Source organism: Macrobrachium nipponense, chromosome 47, assembly GCF_015104395.2.
Source record: "Macrobrachium nipponense isolate FS-2020 chromosome 47, ASM1510439v2, whole genome shotgun sequence".
Classification (NCBI taxonomy): domain Eukaryota; kingdom Metazoa; phylum Arthropoda; class Malacostraca; order Decapoda; family Palaemonidae; genus Macrobrachium; species Macrobrachium nipponense.
Genome location: NC_087222.1, coordinates 25,878,022 through 25,893,008, shown reverse-complemented (window position 1 = coordinate 25,893,008; position 14,987 = coordinate 25,878,022). Strand labels below are relative to the sequence as shown.

General features: G+C 47.1%; 2 protein-coding genes and 1 pseudogene across 2 annotated transcripts in view; 2 read left to right on the top strand and 1 right to left on the bottom strand.

The window, feature by feature from the left end:
• The window catches only part of LOC135204598 (U3 small nucleolar RNA-associated protein 14 homolog A-like), a 42,843-nt pseudogene extending 35,410 nt beyond the window's left edge, over window positions 1-7,433 (top strand).
• A 1,365-nt stretch (window positions 7,434-8,798) lies between these two features.
• LOC135204792 (oxidative stress-responsive serine-rich protein 1-like) lies at window positions 8,799-14,182 on the bottom strand. The gene is made up of 2 exons (XM_064234969.1): window positions 14,062-14,182; window positions 8,799-10,061 (listed from the first exon to the last, which is right to left on the bottom strand). Exon 2 carries the CDS (start codon window positions 10,059-10,061, stop codon window positions 9,042-9,044), a length of 1,020 nt encoding a protein of 339 aa, XP_064091039.1. The 5' UTR covers window positions 14,062-14,182; the 3' UTR covers window positions 8,799-9,041.
• Window positions 13,962-14,987, top strand: part of LOC135204597 (U3 small nucleolar RNA-associated protein 14 homolog A-like) — a 39,853-nt gene continuing 38,827 nt past the window's right edge. Inside the window, exon 1 of the mRNA XM_064234747.1 lies at window positions 13,962-14,016. Within this exon, the coding sequence (XP_064090817.1) occupies window positions 13,962-14,016 (55 nt within the window). The remainder of the gene's footprint in view (window positions 14,017-14,987) is intronic.

Here is a 14,987-nt window from a genome sequence, read left to right as displayed (position 1 = left end):
ACGCCCTCCTGATGACCTCACGCAGCCAGAATGAAAGAGTGTTCTTGGATACTTCTTTCTTGGTGACCCCGGTGCTAACGAAGAGGCGTCGACACTCAGGCCTGAGGTGTCGAGTTCTCTTCAGATAGCGCCGTAGCGCCCTCACAGGACAAAGCAGCATCTCATCCGCATCATTATCGGTGAAGTCCAATAGGGAGGGAATCGTGAATGACTCGAACCTGTCATCAGGGACTGACGGTTTTCTGAGTCTTCGCAACGAAGTTCGGGACGAAATCGAGCGTCACGGATCCCCATCCCCTGGAGTGTCGTACATCATAGGAAAGACCATGAAGTTCCCCTACTCTCTTCGCCGATGCCAGGGCAGCAAGAAGAGGGTCTTGAGGGTCAGATCCCTGTCTGACGACTCTCGGAGTGGCTCGAACGGTGTTCGAGTCAGACTCCTAAGGACGAGAGTCACGTCCCACGCAGGGGGCCCGAGTTCCCTGGGTGGGCAAGACCTCTCGAAGCTCCTCATCAGCAAGGAGATCTCGAACGAGTTCGAGATGTCCAACCCCCTCAGTTTCAGGACGAGCGCCAAGGCGGCTCTGTATCCTTTAACTGTGGGGACTGAGAGGAGCTTCTCTCGGCGAAGAAACACGAGGAAATCCGCTATGCCTGCTGAAGAGTTGGCTCTGAGAGGGAAGATCGACCCCGGTCTACGACACCAACCCCAGAAGACGGCCCACTTCCCTGTACACAGCTGCAGAGACTGACGGACGTTTCCAGTCCATCTCTGTTGCTGCGCTACGAGAAAAGCCTCTCGTTCGCAAGAGATGGTGGATAACAGCCAGCCGTGAAGACGTAGGGACTGGACTGCTCGGTGGTACCGCTCGACGTGTGGCTGGGCGAGAAGGTTGTGCCAAGGGGGAATCTCTCTCGGTCTCCTGCGAGAAGAGCCAGCAGGTCCGGATACCAAATGGCCTGTGGCCATTTGGGAGCCACCAGGATCATCCTGAGATTCGGGGTGACCAGCGCTCGACTGATCACCTTGCGAATCAGGCTGAACGGGGAAAGGCATAGGCGAAGAGGTTGTCCCACGGGTGTTGAAGAGCGTCCTCTGCAGCTGCCCATGGGTCCGGCACGGCCGAGAAGAACACCTGGAGCTTCCTGTTGTGCCGGGTGGCGAACAGATCCACGACTGGTCGCCCCCACAGGTCGAAGAGCCTTTCCGCCACGTCCTGGTGTAGGGACCATTCGGTCCCTATCACCTGATCCCGACGGCTGAGCGTGTCTGCTATCTCACCTTCCGCTCTTCCTGGAACTGTAGCGTGCCGACAGCTCTATTGAGTGGGATGGCCTGATTCCCACTCGTGCACCTGCCGAGTCAACTGGTACAACGGGAGAGACACTAGGCCCCCCTGTTTGTTGACGTAAGCCACCACCGTGGTGTTGTCGCACATCAACACCACTGAGTGTCCCATCAAGCGGTCCTGAAACTCTTGGAGAGCGAGGAACGCTGCCTTGAGTTCCAGTACATTGATGTGAAGGTGCTTGTCGTTCTCGTCCCACACTCCTGAAGTCAGCAACTCCTCCAGGTGTGCGCCCCATCCCTCGGTCGATGCGTCTGAGAACAGCTGCATGTCCGGGGGGGAGTGCGCAGAGGCACTCCTCTTAAGAGGTTCCTGTCGTCGAGCCACCAGGCTAGGTCCTGCCTCACCTCCTGTGTCAGTGACACTGGAAAGCTTGGGGGATCCGTCGCCTGTGACCAACTCTCCTTTAGTCTCCATTGCAGAGACCGCAGGTGAAGACGCCCGTGAGGGACTACTTCTCGAGTGACGACAGGTGTCCGATCACGACTTGCCATCGCTGAGCTACCTGTTCCTGCCGAGACAGGAACTGGTTGGCTGCCTCCCTGAATCTGCTGATCCGCGAGTCTGCGGGGAAGACTCGCCCTGCTACCGTGTCGATCAGCATACCAGGTACTTCATCCTCTGCTTGGGCTCGAGATCGGACTTCTCGAAGTTCACAACGATCCCAGATCGCGACAGAACTCGAGCAGTCGATCCCTGTCCTGTAGCAAAACTGCGAGCGGGAGCTCGCCAGGACTAACCAATCGTCGAGATACCTCATCAGACGTATCCCGTGCGAATGGGCCCAAGCAGACAACCAGAGTGAACACTCGCCCGAATGTGAAACACCCTGTGGGGCGGTTGAGAGACCGAAGCACAGTGCCCTGAACTGGTACACCGTCCCGTCGAGGATGAAGCGGAGGTACTTTCTGGAGGACTGATGAATGGGTATTTGGAAATACGCATCCTTCAAGTCCCACTGAAAGCATGAAATCGTTCTCCCGGTGGATGGGTCGAGCACTGAGCGGTGCCGTCTCCATCGTGAACCGGGTCTGGCGAACAAACCGGTTCAGGGGAGAGAGATCTATCACCGGGCGCAAGCCTCCCGATAGACTTTTCCACCCAGGAAGAGTCGACTGTAAAAGCCCGGTGACTGATCCGTGACGATCTCTACAGCCTCTTCTTTTGCTCAGCATGGTCTTGATCTCCTGTCTGAGGTGCTACGTCCTTCGGTGACCCGGGGACGTACGACTGCTGTTGGACCGGGTTGGAGGTGAGGGGTGGCCGAGATTCGAAGGGTAATAGATATCCCTCCCGAAGGACATCTACAATCCAGGTCTCGGCGCCGTAGCGCTGCCAAGTTGCCCAATGGCTGGCCAGGCACCCCCCCACTTCCGGCAGCAGGTGAGGGGGAACGCCGTCCCTAGCGTTTCCCCCCTTTCTTCGACTTCTTCCCAGAGCCTCCACGGGATGAGGAGGGCTGGGAGGAGGGCTGGTTACGGCCCCCCTTGCTAGAAGTCGAAGAAGACAGAGTCATTCCTCGGGGCTTCGACGCAGCAACCGTCTTAGCAGCCGAGGAAGCGCTAGCCGAGCTCTTAGACTTGGCCGCAGTCCGAGGCTGCCCAGAAGCCTTCGAGACTGCCTGGTGAACCAGACGGTCACTGTCATCAGTGCGCCGTCTGTCCACCGCAGCGTCCACCATCTCTCCTGGGAAGAGAGACGTGGAACTCCGTAAAGGTCCGTTTCGAAGTCCCAATGCCGCTTCACGCCCGGCCGCCCTGGAAACCCGAGTAAGGACAGCGTCCCTTCGTCGGAGGACCAGGTTGGCCCACAGGTTCACCGTCTGGTGGGCAAGGAAAGAGATGGCTCTTCCCCCAGACTGGCAAAGTCTCCTGAAGGCCGAGTCATCTTCGGGAGAAATTCCCCCGGAGTTGGCTGCGACCTTAGATACTGTGAGGGACCACAGATCTAGCCAGGAGACGGCCTGGAAAGCTGCCATGGCGGTAGATTCCAGGCCTCGTGCCTCTTGCTGCGAGAACCACAGGTTTCTCGGACAGGAGCTGTTTTGCAGAGACACACCCGGAGTCAGCCTAGCTAACTCCGGGTTCACCTGTTTGGGCGGCATCGGATCTTCAGATGGCACGTAAAACCGCCGCTGTCGTAGCAGAGGAGGTGGAAGTAGCTTGCTAGACCTGCCAGACTTCAGAGAACCGTCCTGTCCAGAGACAAGCGATTCAACTTGGTCCAGCACTGAGTCAGCCAGCTCTGATCGCGGCAAACCCACCGTCGGTCTGGGTTCCCTCTTCGGGCCCCAGAACGACTCGAGCCGGGACGTGGGCTCGGATGGTGGGGGGAGCGGCGATCCTTCCCCGAGGTCGTTGTGCTGACGAATCAGCGCAATAACCTCGGCAAAGTTCCTCTGGATCTCTGGAGTGACTGCATCCTGTGGAGTCGGACGTCCAGTCCCTCAAACAGGAGCACCTCCCGAGACCCTCCTCCCTCAAGGAGAGGAGCAGCGACAGCCCCCTCTCGGTCTCCTCCAACCACCTGTGCGTACGACCTGGCTGGTCCGAGAACCGAGCCTGGTACGTACGACGACGTGGCGGGATCCTGAAGGGCGCACCCTTCACGATCACTCCTCAATACCTCGCCCCTCCCGGTGTAACCCGAGGAGGTTGAAGGTATGGGAGAGGCAGACCTGACGCTCTCTCCTCGCTCACTGGCAGAACCAGCGGGCTTGGAGGACTGCAGGCGATCGCCAACAACCGCGGTGGCGATCGAGCTGCAGACCTAGTCGAGCCGTCTCGCTGTGGAGAACGGCTGGACCGAGAACAGCGGCCCCGGTCTCGTGTGTCAGAGGAGCTGGTGCTGGTCGCCGTACCCGATCGCTCTCTGTGAGAGCGACGGTCAGGCGACCGGCGAGCTCCACTGTCACGGTGAGACCGGTGCGTATCCTCACGTGCGTCAGTTCGCTGGTACCAGCCGTGGCTGGTGCCGGCGAACGGGGGGACCTCTTCCCAGCCTCAGCCCGTGGCCGGTCATGGACCGTCACGTCCGCCCGGTAGCCAGCTGCTCGCCGCGAGGCGAGAGCGAGAGCTGGTCTGGTGAGAGTCGCGTGAGCGGCTTTCACCAGTCTTCCGCTCCGTGCCGTGAACCTGACGCTGAGCGGACTCAGAGGTCTGGTTCCTGGCTGCACGGTCGCTGGTAGGCGACCGTACACTCGGTACCTCTCGCGAACGAGCGGCCGAGCCGGATCCTGCTGCGTGGCCGAACCACTGACAGCAGCGTGAGGAAGTGCCGGTGTTAGCCGGCACCCCTCTGGTCCCCGTTAGTCTTCTTCCTTGCGAAGAGACGGGTCCTGCTCCCGAAGGAGCAGGGCGACCAGCGGAAGAAACACCCCCGTCTCACCAGAGCGAGACGGGCCCTTAGAAGCTCCCGAAGGAGACTTCTTAGGGGGGGGGGGGGGGGGAGGCGACCTTCTTCTTCTTAGGCGGGGGAGCCTTAGAAGAAGAAGGGGAAGAGGCGGCAGACGACGACGAAGAAGACGATGAAGACGACGACGACACCTTCCTCCTCTTCTTCTTCTTCGTCAACCTCCTCAGGACCGACGTCAGGTCTGTCATCCAGGACGGAGCCGGGGCTGCTGTTGCCGAAGCAACAGGGCCCGGACGTACCTGTCCGAACAGACCAGCATCGGGAGCAGCGGCGCCAGGAACAGGAACAACATCAGCAGGTGCGAGCATCACAGGAACGGCAGTAGAGACGGCAGGAGCAGGAACAGGAAACAGCAGCGGTGGTCACGGCAGGTACGGCAGACTGAGAGGGTGGTACAGCTGGTCGAACCAGCGGCACAGACGTCATCGGTACCGGTGGGAGGTCCAGGGGCGAGCTCTTCGGGCAACATGAAGTCTGGTCGCGGCAGCACGGCAAACCCAGGTGGCGGCATCACACTCCCCCGAGTTACGGCGACTGGCCCCTGCACCGATGTTGTGGGTGTTACAGAGACCGCGTGCTGGGTGTACACCAGATGAGGAGGTGACGGCGGAAGCCGTAGCCGGGTGTTGTCAGGGTCGTGGTGGTGGTTGTGACCGTTGCATGCGTAACCGCCACGGAGCCAGCGAGATGATAGAGCAGCCCCTGGACACTCGGCACGCCCTGCAGTCCCAACGATGCCCACACCTGTCCGAGGTCATCCTTCACGGCAACCGCACCTGAGGAGGCAAAAGTCGGGTGATTAGAAGGATCCTCTATCGCTCGCGCGAAGACGAGCGGATAGAGGACCCAGAATACAACTCTACGTCGGGGTATCTAGCCGACCCTCCCCTCCACTCTACAACGTCGGGAGAGGAGGAGGGACCTAGACACCCCTCCCGAAGGGGAAGGCGCGAGACGTGGAAGTTGAGCGGGGAGCGGCAGGAAAGAAGACGAAGTGTCCGTCACCAAGGAGTCGCGGGAGAGCTTTCCGACGACTCCTTTGCAGGCCTTCGCTTCTTCCTGCCCTCATACAATGTCCACTGCGCCTACCGACCAGTCAATACACACATCACAGGGCTCGGCCCGGGTGCATTCGCCCCCGCCCCCGGCACCGAGCACACAAAACATGAGGGTCAATCTCCGGGAATGATCTAAACTTCCCGCATTTTGCGCCTTCGATACCCACGGGCAAAGTCTCCTTGGGGTAGCGAGGCGAGGAGATTCCATCATTATTCACTTGCAGGAGTAATTAATATGAGAAGAGAGAATAATTGTACTTACAAGCTCTTTCATACACAATTACAAACAAACTTAGAAAGCAAACGACGAGCAGCGGGCAGAGAGCGAACACACACGTCCATCCACTGTGAGGCCGAAAGCAAAAGTGATTTGTTTACCTCCCAGTCGCGCGCAGCGCGGCCTGTCGGACAAGCAGTTAACTACCGAACCCTTGTTCGAAAGCTTACGACCTATCCAGCTGCCGCTAGTATCTTCCTATTGTAAAAGGACCGAAGGTTTGTATGCCGTGTCGGAACAAATAACTATTCGTAGACTTGAGAAGCAAGCAAGAGAGGTGGGAAATATAGTGGAATCTCCAGTGTTTCAAAAAAGAAAAGAGAAAGCGAGTCCTGTGACTGACTTGGATGATTTTGATAAAAATGTTATGCAGAGAAGGAATGCGTAGTTGTCTTTTCCAAGGGCATAATAGATCGATTGACTTATGAATTTATGTTTCAAGTCCAAACACCGGAGCCAACAGGCCACTCAGCGTATCTATAATTATAGAAAGAGAAAGAAGGAATAGCTAAGTAGAATTTGGAATGAAAAAAAAAGTTAACAGGGAAGAAGCAAACGCTTTCCCTAGACTCCCAAGGTCCAAAGCGAATCCTCCTAAGATGGATTATATCTGCGGGAAGCATTTAATGGGACTTACATACCCGTAAATATGACAACTCTGCCTTTTCTACCTGGCCTCACCCTAGCGATCTTAGAAAAGTAAACGCACTAGGTAGTTCATCAGATAGGGAATAGGGAACAACAGGATGTTTATTTTCATATCATGGTATGTCTCACTATGAGAAAGTACATTTGGTTCGTATGGACTTCAGCACCAGTAGCAGCCTGGGTGCACTGTTCCAGCATAGTAATGTGTAGAGGTGATGTTTGTGAGCCCAGTTGCTTGCATAAGTTGTACTGTTGCTCTTAAACTGTCAAAGATTGGCTGCTTTCTTGACCCTGGGAGAGCAACAGAATTTGAAAGAGTTTGAAGCATCAGCACAACTTAAGGCTGCAACTTACTTACCAACTATAGACCCATCAGCTGGAGAAAGGGACTGCAGGAACATCTACTACTTGACCACAATTCATTCATATTCATCTTTGATTTTTTCTTGTTTACGTGAGGACCGGGTTGATAAAGGGTATTTCATGAAGCTCCCATTAACCTTAGCTCACGTAAGAAGGATTTGCAGCGATGACAATGCATTCATATTTTAAAAATTGATTCATTCTCTTCCTCAGGTGAGCGAACTGCCGTACCCCTTTTCAAGAGTCCAAGACTTTGAGGCGTCCATAAGAGCTCCCGTGGGCAGAATGTTCATTCCCGAGAAGCAGCACCAGAAGCTGACGATGCCGACCAGTCGTCACGAAAATAGGGCGGCGGTCATCGATCCCCATGACGGAAGGGAAAGGAACTCCCTCAAGAACAAAGACGTGGTATGAGCAGAAACAGAAGCGGGAGGAGCTTGCTGAGAAAAAGAGGAAGGGGAAGTTAAGAAATCGAGCAAAGAGACAAAAGAAAAAAGAAAAAAGTGTAAAATGATGATACTATAAGAATAATTGTGTGTAATGTTAAGTTTTGAATTATGTATTTAAGGAAATGAAAAACTATCTGAAAACAATAAAAAAGGATTCACCAACTTCTATTCTCCCAAGACAAACCTTCTCGACAACTGTGTCCTCTCTCTTAAAAATATCTTCACTCCAAGACCAACTCTCGCAGGTAAAAAAAAAATGCTTTGAAAAAATGAAATGTTGCAGCTAAAAATTACAATATCTTTATTTTGAAAAAGGTAAATTAGGGCTTCTAATATAAACAGCACATATCAAAGGTATGGTTCTCAATAATATAACTTGTCTGCATCAGTAACCAATGCCAATTACAAACGAGTGTACTACTAGACTTTCAAAACTAACTGTTAAGAGGCTATAGTACTAATTTCAAAACGCTCCAACCGTATTCTGTATAGCTACCACAGTAACCTGGAAACGAAACGAATGAAAGTATCCAACATTACCATTGAAAAATAGAAGGAAAGTAATCCTGATATATTTATGTGTATCTACAGCATTATTATATATATATATATTTTGTTAATACCAGAGTCATCAGTCAGCAGTACCATGATAGAATTCAACGCAAGCTCACCTTTGATTTCAACAAATGTACAAGGTACTAATCGTTTCTCCACTCCGAATCTCTATTTAATTTTCAGCGCACAGTGCAGGCAGTCCCCGGCTTACGACGTTCTGAGGTTACAACACTTTTCAATTGTCTTCGTCAGAAATTATTTCTAGTTTTTACGACGCATGTTCCAGGTTACGGCACATACGACGCCAATCTGACGGAAGAAATATGACTCCAAAAATGCAAAATAATCCATATTTGTATTTTTTTTTAATGAAAAGTGTAATAAAAATGCATTTTACAGTTTTGAATACAGCCCAAAGTCATTAAAATAAGGTTTTATTAGGATTTTTGACGATTTTCCGGCTTACGACAACCCCTGTCGTAAGCCTGGGACTGCCTGCACTGGACTATAATTAAAAATTCACCACAATTTGCACTCGAATTTACAATGCTATCACTTCCGAAGAGAATACCTTCAACAGATTATTATGTTTTAGCAACTAAAACTTGACACCAATCGGTCAATGGCTATTCATACGATCGTAAAAAGTACTTAAATTTGTAGTGCAAAAAACCTTTGGAAGCCTTCTGTGAGACTATGGGGGGGGGGACTTAAATAGCATTTGAAAATATGCTTATTCTAAGGAAACAAAACAAAACAAAGGGGCAATTGAAAAAGAAATGCTGAACATAACACTTCCAGCACCAAGTAACACAAATGATTACAATTAAAGGAAAAAACTCAATACAAAAGATTAAGGATGCAATTATATAAATCATATATAGTATATATATATATGTATAGACTGTAACCTAAGTATAAAATGCTTTCATGTATACATCATTTCTGCCATGTGAGACATTTTCTTTGGGAGGTACAGAAAATTATCTAGGTACGCAGCCAACTCGTCCATCGTGACGTCCTCGTAGTCTGGACTGCGGGCCTGCTGTGAGCACGAGCGGTAGACGGCAGTTTCCGAGCTTTCCGACAGCGACAAACTCTTCAGATCTGGCAGCTCGCCTTCCGGCAACTGTCTCCGGCATCTTCGCTTGTATAGGGCCCTCCGGGACTTGGGCTGTCCGCGGTGCTTACATCCGTGAGGCGAAAACTCGAGCTTCTTGGTCGGAACACTACTTCTAATATCACTACAAAGGTTATTACTTTGCGACACGCTCGCAAAATCTTCCGACACCGTCTTTTTGTTAAGGGACTCGAACACACACGACTTAGGAACTTCGAAAGTACTCAGAGAATTTTTCCCTCTCTTCAAAGGAGAAACATCATTTAGCAAACTGGAGACCTCGCACGTTTCGGAGACCCTTTTGCCCTCGGGCAAATCCTTACCACCACAAGCATCTTTGGAAGAACTCACTAAACTGGATATGACTCCCGAAGAATTCCCACTCCGCACTTCCGAGCTGTACTTGACACCAAGGACAGCGAGTTTGCTCTTTCTCAACAATGGTTTCTTTTTGGCAGGAGACAGCTGCAGGTTAGCGAGCGAGTACTCTAAGAACGGAGGATGCTTTCCCGCGTGCGAGCCACGACAATCTCTCGTCAGGGAAGCTGCAGTGGGCTCGCTACGCTGACGCGCACAGCCTTCGCACGTGATGTCACCGAGAGTAGCCTCGTTTTCCTTGCCATCGTCCTGCTCGTTCTTTACTTCCTTGATGATCTGGACAACCTCCTCCCTCGAGAGGGAGAAGCTTAAAGCATTTAGGGACTGACTAAGACTCTTGACCGGCAGCAAAGGAGGCACGCAGTGCAGAGCAGGGTTCGAGATCGACTTATTTTCTCCAACCTTCTCCTCGACCCTGACGATATCCTCGCCGTCACTTACTGATGCCATCTGAAATGATGAGAGGAAATGGGTAACTTTAAATACGTATTTCATAATTTATACAAAGGCACTCGCTGAAATCTTTTCAACGAATGGATAATAAATGGGATAAAAATATTCCTATTATAAAATTGAATAGATACCTAACTATAACAATGATTTATGCAGTTGCTCCTTAAAAAAAAGTTAAGTTTTCAATGCAGTATTCTTGAAAAGCAGCAACGTAGTAAGGACAATTCCAAAAAGGTCTTTCTTATAGGTAATACACAACCTTCACCCCATTGCATTGAAAAATGACAAACATGGCCAATAAGGGCAAATTATTTGGGCACTACAAAGTCCAGAGATACAGTGGAACCTTGGTTATCAAACAGTTCTGTTCTCAAATTTATTAAAACAAATAAAGGGCCTTGTTGATGAATATATCTTCTGGTCTAAGGTTCTGAAACCACCTGTGGCTGTTAGAATGTGTTTCACAGTTTGACATATATGAGATTGAAAGTGGTACGTCACAACTGAGGTGGATATATCTTATAGCAAAACGCTAGTGGTGTTCACAAGTTTAGTCTTGCTGCGTAAAGTAGGTTTTGGTAGCCAGTAGCCTATAATCTGCATCACAGTAAAAATCAGAGGCTATCAAGTAGCTCATGCTGAAAAAGGGGTGACAGTCACAGACCATAGACAACTGAGGTATGGGAAAAAATTGTGTGATCGGTATAACAAAAAAATTTAGGACAGTACATATATCAGGCCCATCATGTATGAAAAACCAAAGCAGTTGTTAGCTAATTTCATAAACTAACCCTGGAACAAGTGCTGTACACAAGGTAGTGATGCAGTTAGGCATTGGGAGGCTGCCAGTTCTAACAAAGCCAATGCAGATACTACATTTGTTAGCAAATTTAAGGAGTATGTACAGCGGGTGATGAGACGGGTCTCTTTTGGAAGTAAATCCCAAAGAGGTCCTACATCATTCACGAGATGTTGCCAGAGCACAAGTCAAAGAAAGCCAGGTGAACTTTACTGCTGTAAGCAAATACAATTAAAGACTAAACTTAAGCCTTCGCTTGTATATCGCTCTGAAAACCAGCAAAAATGAGGGAACTGTTATCAGCTTTAATATGAGTTACTCTAGGCAAGTATGAAATGGCCATAGGTTTAAAAATAAACTGCTTTACCTAGGTGCTGGCCCTGAAGTTATAGAAGCATGAAAGAATTTTCCTTGTTGTAACTGTGATTACTGTTAAAACTTTTCTGTAAGTACAAACCTTCTGTAAGTACATTACCAACATTACAGTACTGTAACTACCTCCATTTACAAATTTTCATGAAATTTTAGTCTGCCCAATCCTGTATAAATACAGTACAAAAACATTCTTAGATGATCTCTCAACAGTAGATGAAATAGGAGTAATTTGTTGGAAAAAAGGTAAATGTAAATTAAAGAATCCCGTTTGGAAACGAGGTAAAAAATTATGCATACTGAAGCCATAAACTGTTCTACACTACTAAGAACTATGCAATGGAAATGATTCTGCAAAGGTGACTGCAGAATGCTAGGGTGCAGACTAAGTTATAGTGTGAAGAGAAATTCAGCGCAGGCAGAGAGAGAGAGAGAGAGGGGCGATGGTCAGTAGGGAGGCCCATGAAATCATGGAAAGGGATAAGAGTCAGTGACCTAGACCAAATGAAATTTGGCGTAAGAGCAAAACTGACCGAGACGAGAGGAGAGATTTAATTTCATTTCTAACAAGCAATATCGTGTGCTTTATATAAACTCCTGGTATTGCGACCCTACAGTGTTAAATATTTGGTTATCTTTAAAATTTCATCCAAATAACGCTGTTGCAACCCATGCCTTTATCATAAGTAATGCCACTTTAGATTTTTAAATGTAGGCTATAACCTAAAAATCTAGAATATAACCAAGTGTCTTTGGACTTGCACAGGTTATTGGCGAGGCAGACACCCACTGCAGCACAACCATCAGGTCCTGTTGGTATGTCTGCAAATTGACCAAGAAAAAGGGCTACCCTTTCAAATACTAACCCTCTCCTCACCGTCTTCCATATTCCCAAAAAGTCCTCAATAAAGGTATAGTGAAATTACCTATTCTTTATTCTATTAATATTTGTCTTTCCTATTATTAACTGTTTAGTATAACTATTGTTATGCTTTATAAAATATATTTTTGTCACTATTTTTATTTTTTCTGATGTGGGAAATTCGCTTAAGTTCGCGGTTGATTGGTTCGCAATGTACTTTTAAGAATGGCAATGGTATGAATATTAAAAGTCACACATTAAACCTAGTCCTACTAATGTTTGTACTCTCTTAAAAGCAATATGGTACTACGATACTTCCTAAATAGTCATATATCACAATTTCCACATGGAATATATGGGCCAAGTGAATAAGCTGTGTATTGACCGAGAAAATAAGAAAGTACATACGTGTAATTTCCTAGAGGTAAACATCATTATAGTCTGTTTGGTGTTCCATTTCAAGTTCATACAATATTCATAAGAACTTATACTAGTTTTTAATTGAACTTAGAGTCACGTAATAAAGGCATCCTGTTTTTAGCCGCTGAAAAAGGAAATAAATTTATCTTTTCTGGGTTCCTCCAGTTTATAAAACACAATATATTCTTCTTTTAAAAATGGTAGGTAGGACCTGCCACGCTAGGTTAGGTTAGGTTAGGCTATATCCCTGTAATGGGACCTGGTGCACCTTTTCTTTACAGATACTGAAAATGATATAAATTTGTCATTTACACAATTTACACCATTTCAGTGGGTGTAGTTCATTCAGTTCTGGTTCTCCTGAATAAAGATGGTGTCACACAGGGATTCCCCATGATGTATACAGTGGGGAAACACAAAATAAAATTTTTTGCACCAGAAATAATGGTCATAGATGCATAAATGATGTGATGGGGTAAAGAAATATAAATATTAAGCAGTGAATTAAAGTATCATAGCATCAAAAGGATTCAAAATATACATGGAAATAGGAAATTAGCTATTAATATACATTTACCTGGGTTTTTCATATAAAATTGACAAAAAATATAGGCATCATGTCTCTAATTCTCTCTGTCAATGAATTATACTAAATATGAACTTAAGATCGATTCACATCGAGATACTGATATTTCATCATGAGATAGACCTACATAGGTATTTTCGTTTCTAAGACCTATGTATTTTCGTAGGCCTTACCTGTCTTGTAAATTATTTCTCGCGACTGAAAATTTGGATTAAACCGAGTCGTCCCTAGCTTTAATTCTTTAGAACTTAGGCCAGGCCATGAGAGAGAGAGACCGAGAGAGAGAGAGAGAGAGAGAGAGAGAGAAGAGAGAGAGAGAGAGAGAGAGAGAGAGAGAGAGATGCTTTGCCAGTTGCAAATTTGGGCCTAGCCTTAGTCAAATTTAGCCTATTGTTATAATTTAGGCCTGGCCATGAGAGAGAGAGAGAGAGAGAGAGAGAGAGAGAGAGAGAGAGAGAGAGAGAGAGAGAGAGAGAGAGTCCAGATTGTCATAGGTTATTGTGACAATATTTATTATCTAGGCCTCACCATGAGAGAGAGAGAGAGAGAGAGAGGAGAGAGAGAGAGAGAGAGAGAGAGAGAGAGAGAGAGAGTGACCTCGCAATATTCCATTATAGCAAGTTCCTGTTTTCATCTCGTTTAACAATTATAACCTCCTTTTAATAATTAGTAATAATAAAAAACACGAAAAGAATAAATAAATAAAAATAAAATAAAATAAAAAACGAAGCGAAATAAATAACCAAAAAGAAATAAATTCTATAAATACCGAGAACTCCCGACAGACATCGAAACTTCAACCTCCAACCCACCCAACCCATCGTCTCTCCCTCACATTTGGCGCCTTATTACGCCCTCATGGGCGTGAAAAGATTAGATTTACCGCCCATTTTAGAAAGGTTGAAGACCCTAGGTGATTATTATATGAATTTAGAAGTTAAATTAGCTTCGGACTTACGGTTAATTAGGGAAACGTCGACATAACTTGATGGGGATTTTTCGCTCGGACACGACGACGCATTTGTTGTGATGAGAAAGAAAATGGACGTCGGCTTCTACGCTCTGGGATGAGAGTCGTAGTGTTTCTTTTCGTGTATATTTATTTACATATTTATGTCATCACATTGTGAGGGATAGATAGTAGAGAGAGAGATAATCTCTCTCTCTCTCTCTCTCTCTCTAACGTTATTAGTAAATGTTTCTCGCTCACATAGTTTCACGTTTTTACGTCATCGGTTCGTAAGAGTGAGAAATTAATCTTCTCTCTCTCTCTCTCTCTCTCTCTCTCTCTCTCCTCTCTCTCTCTCTCTCTCTCTGCCTGTATTTTGTTGTCTGGTAATTAGGTTAAAAAAAGTTTTTGAACATCGTCTATCGGAGTCTTTCGATATACTTATTTTCTAATTTTCTAGACGCAGCTGTTTTTATTCAAGTCTGATATCGTGAAAGGATATATATATATATAATATATATAGATATATAGTATATAATTAATATATATAATATATATATGATATATATATATATATGTGCTTTCCTTGCAAACCAAATTCCTAAAATTGTGTCGTGAAAAACAAAAATAAATGTAAGCCTAGCCTAGGTCAACTAAACCCTTTCAACAACCGAATCAAAAAACGATAATTAACATTTAAACAATTAAGATAATTATAATAGTCAATTATTTTATATCATACAATAACAAACGACTTAAAAAAAAATAATTGATATATGTGTACAATATCGCCATTTTCTGCGTAAAAAACATTGAAAGAAACATCATAAACAATTCTTAATTAACCCTGTCGGGTGGAACGCGGCCAATCAGGAAGAAAACATGGAGGACGCAGTCCTCTTGAATCTCGATTCTGATTGGCTGCCGCGTCGACC

Bases quoted from the DNA above. Each gene is read 5' to 3' on its own strand.
- LOC135204792 (XM_064234969.1), bottom strand. From the start codon at position 10,061: ATGGCATCAGTAAGTGACGGCGAGGATATCGTCAGGGTCGAGGAGAAG.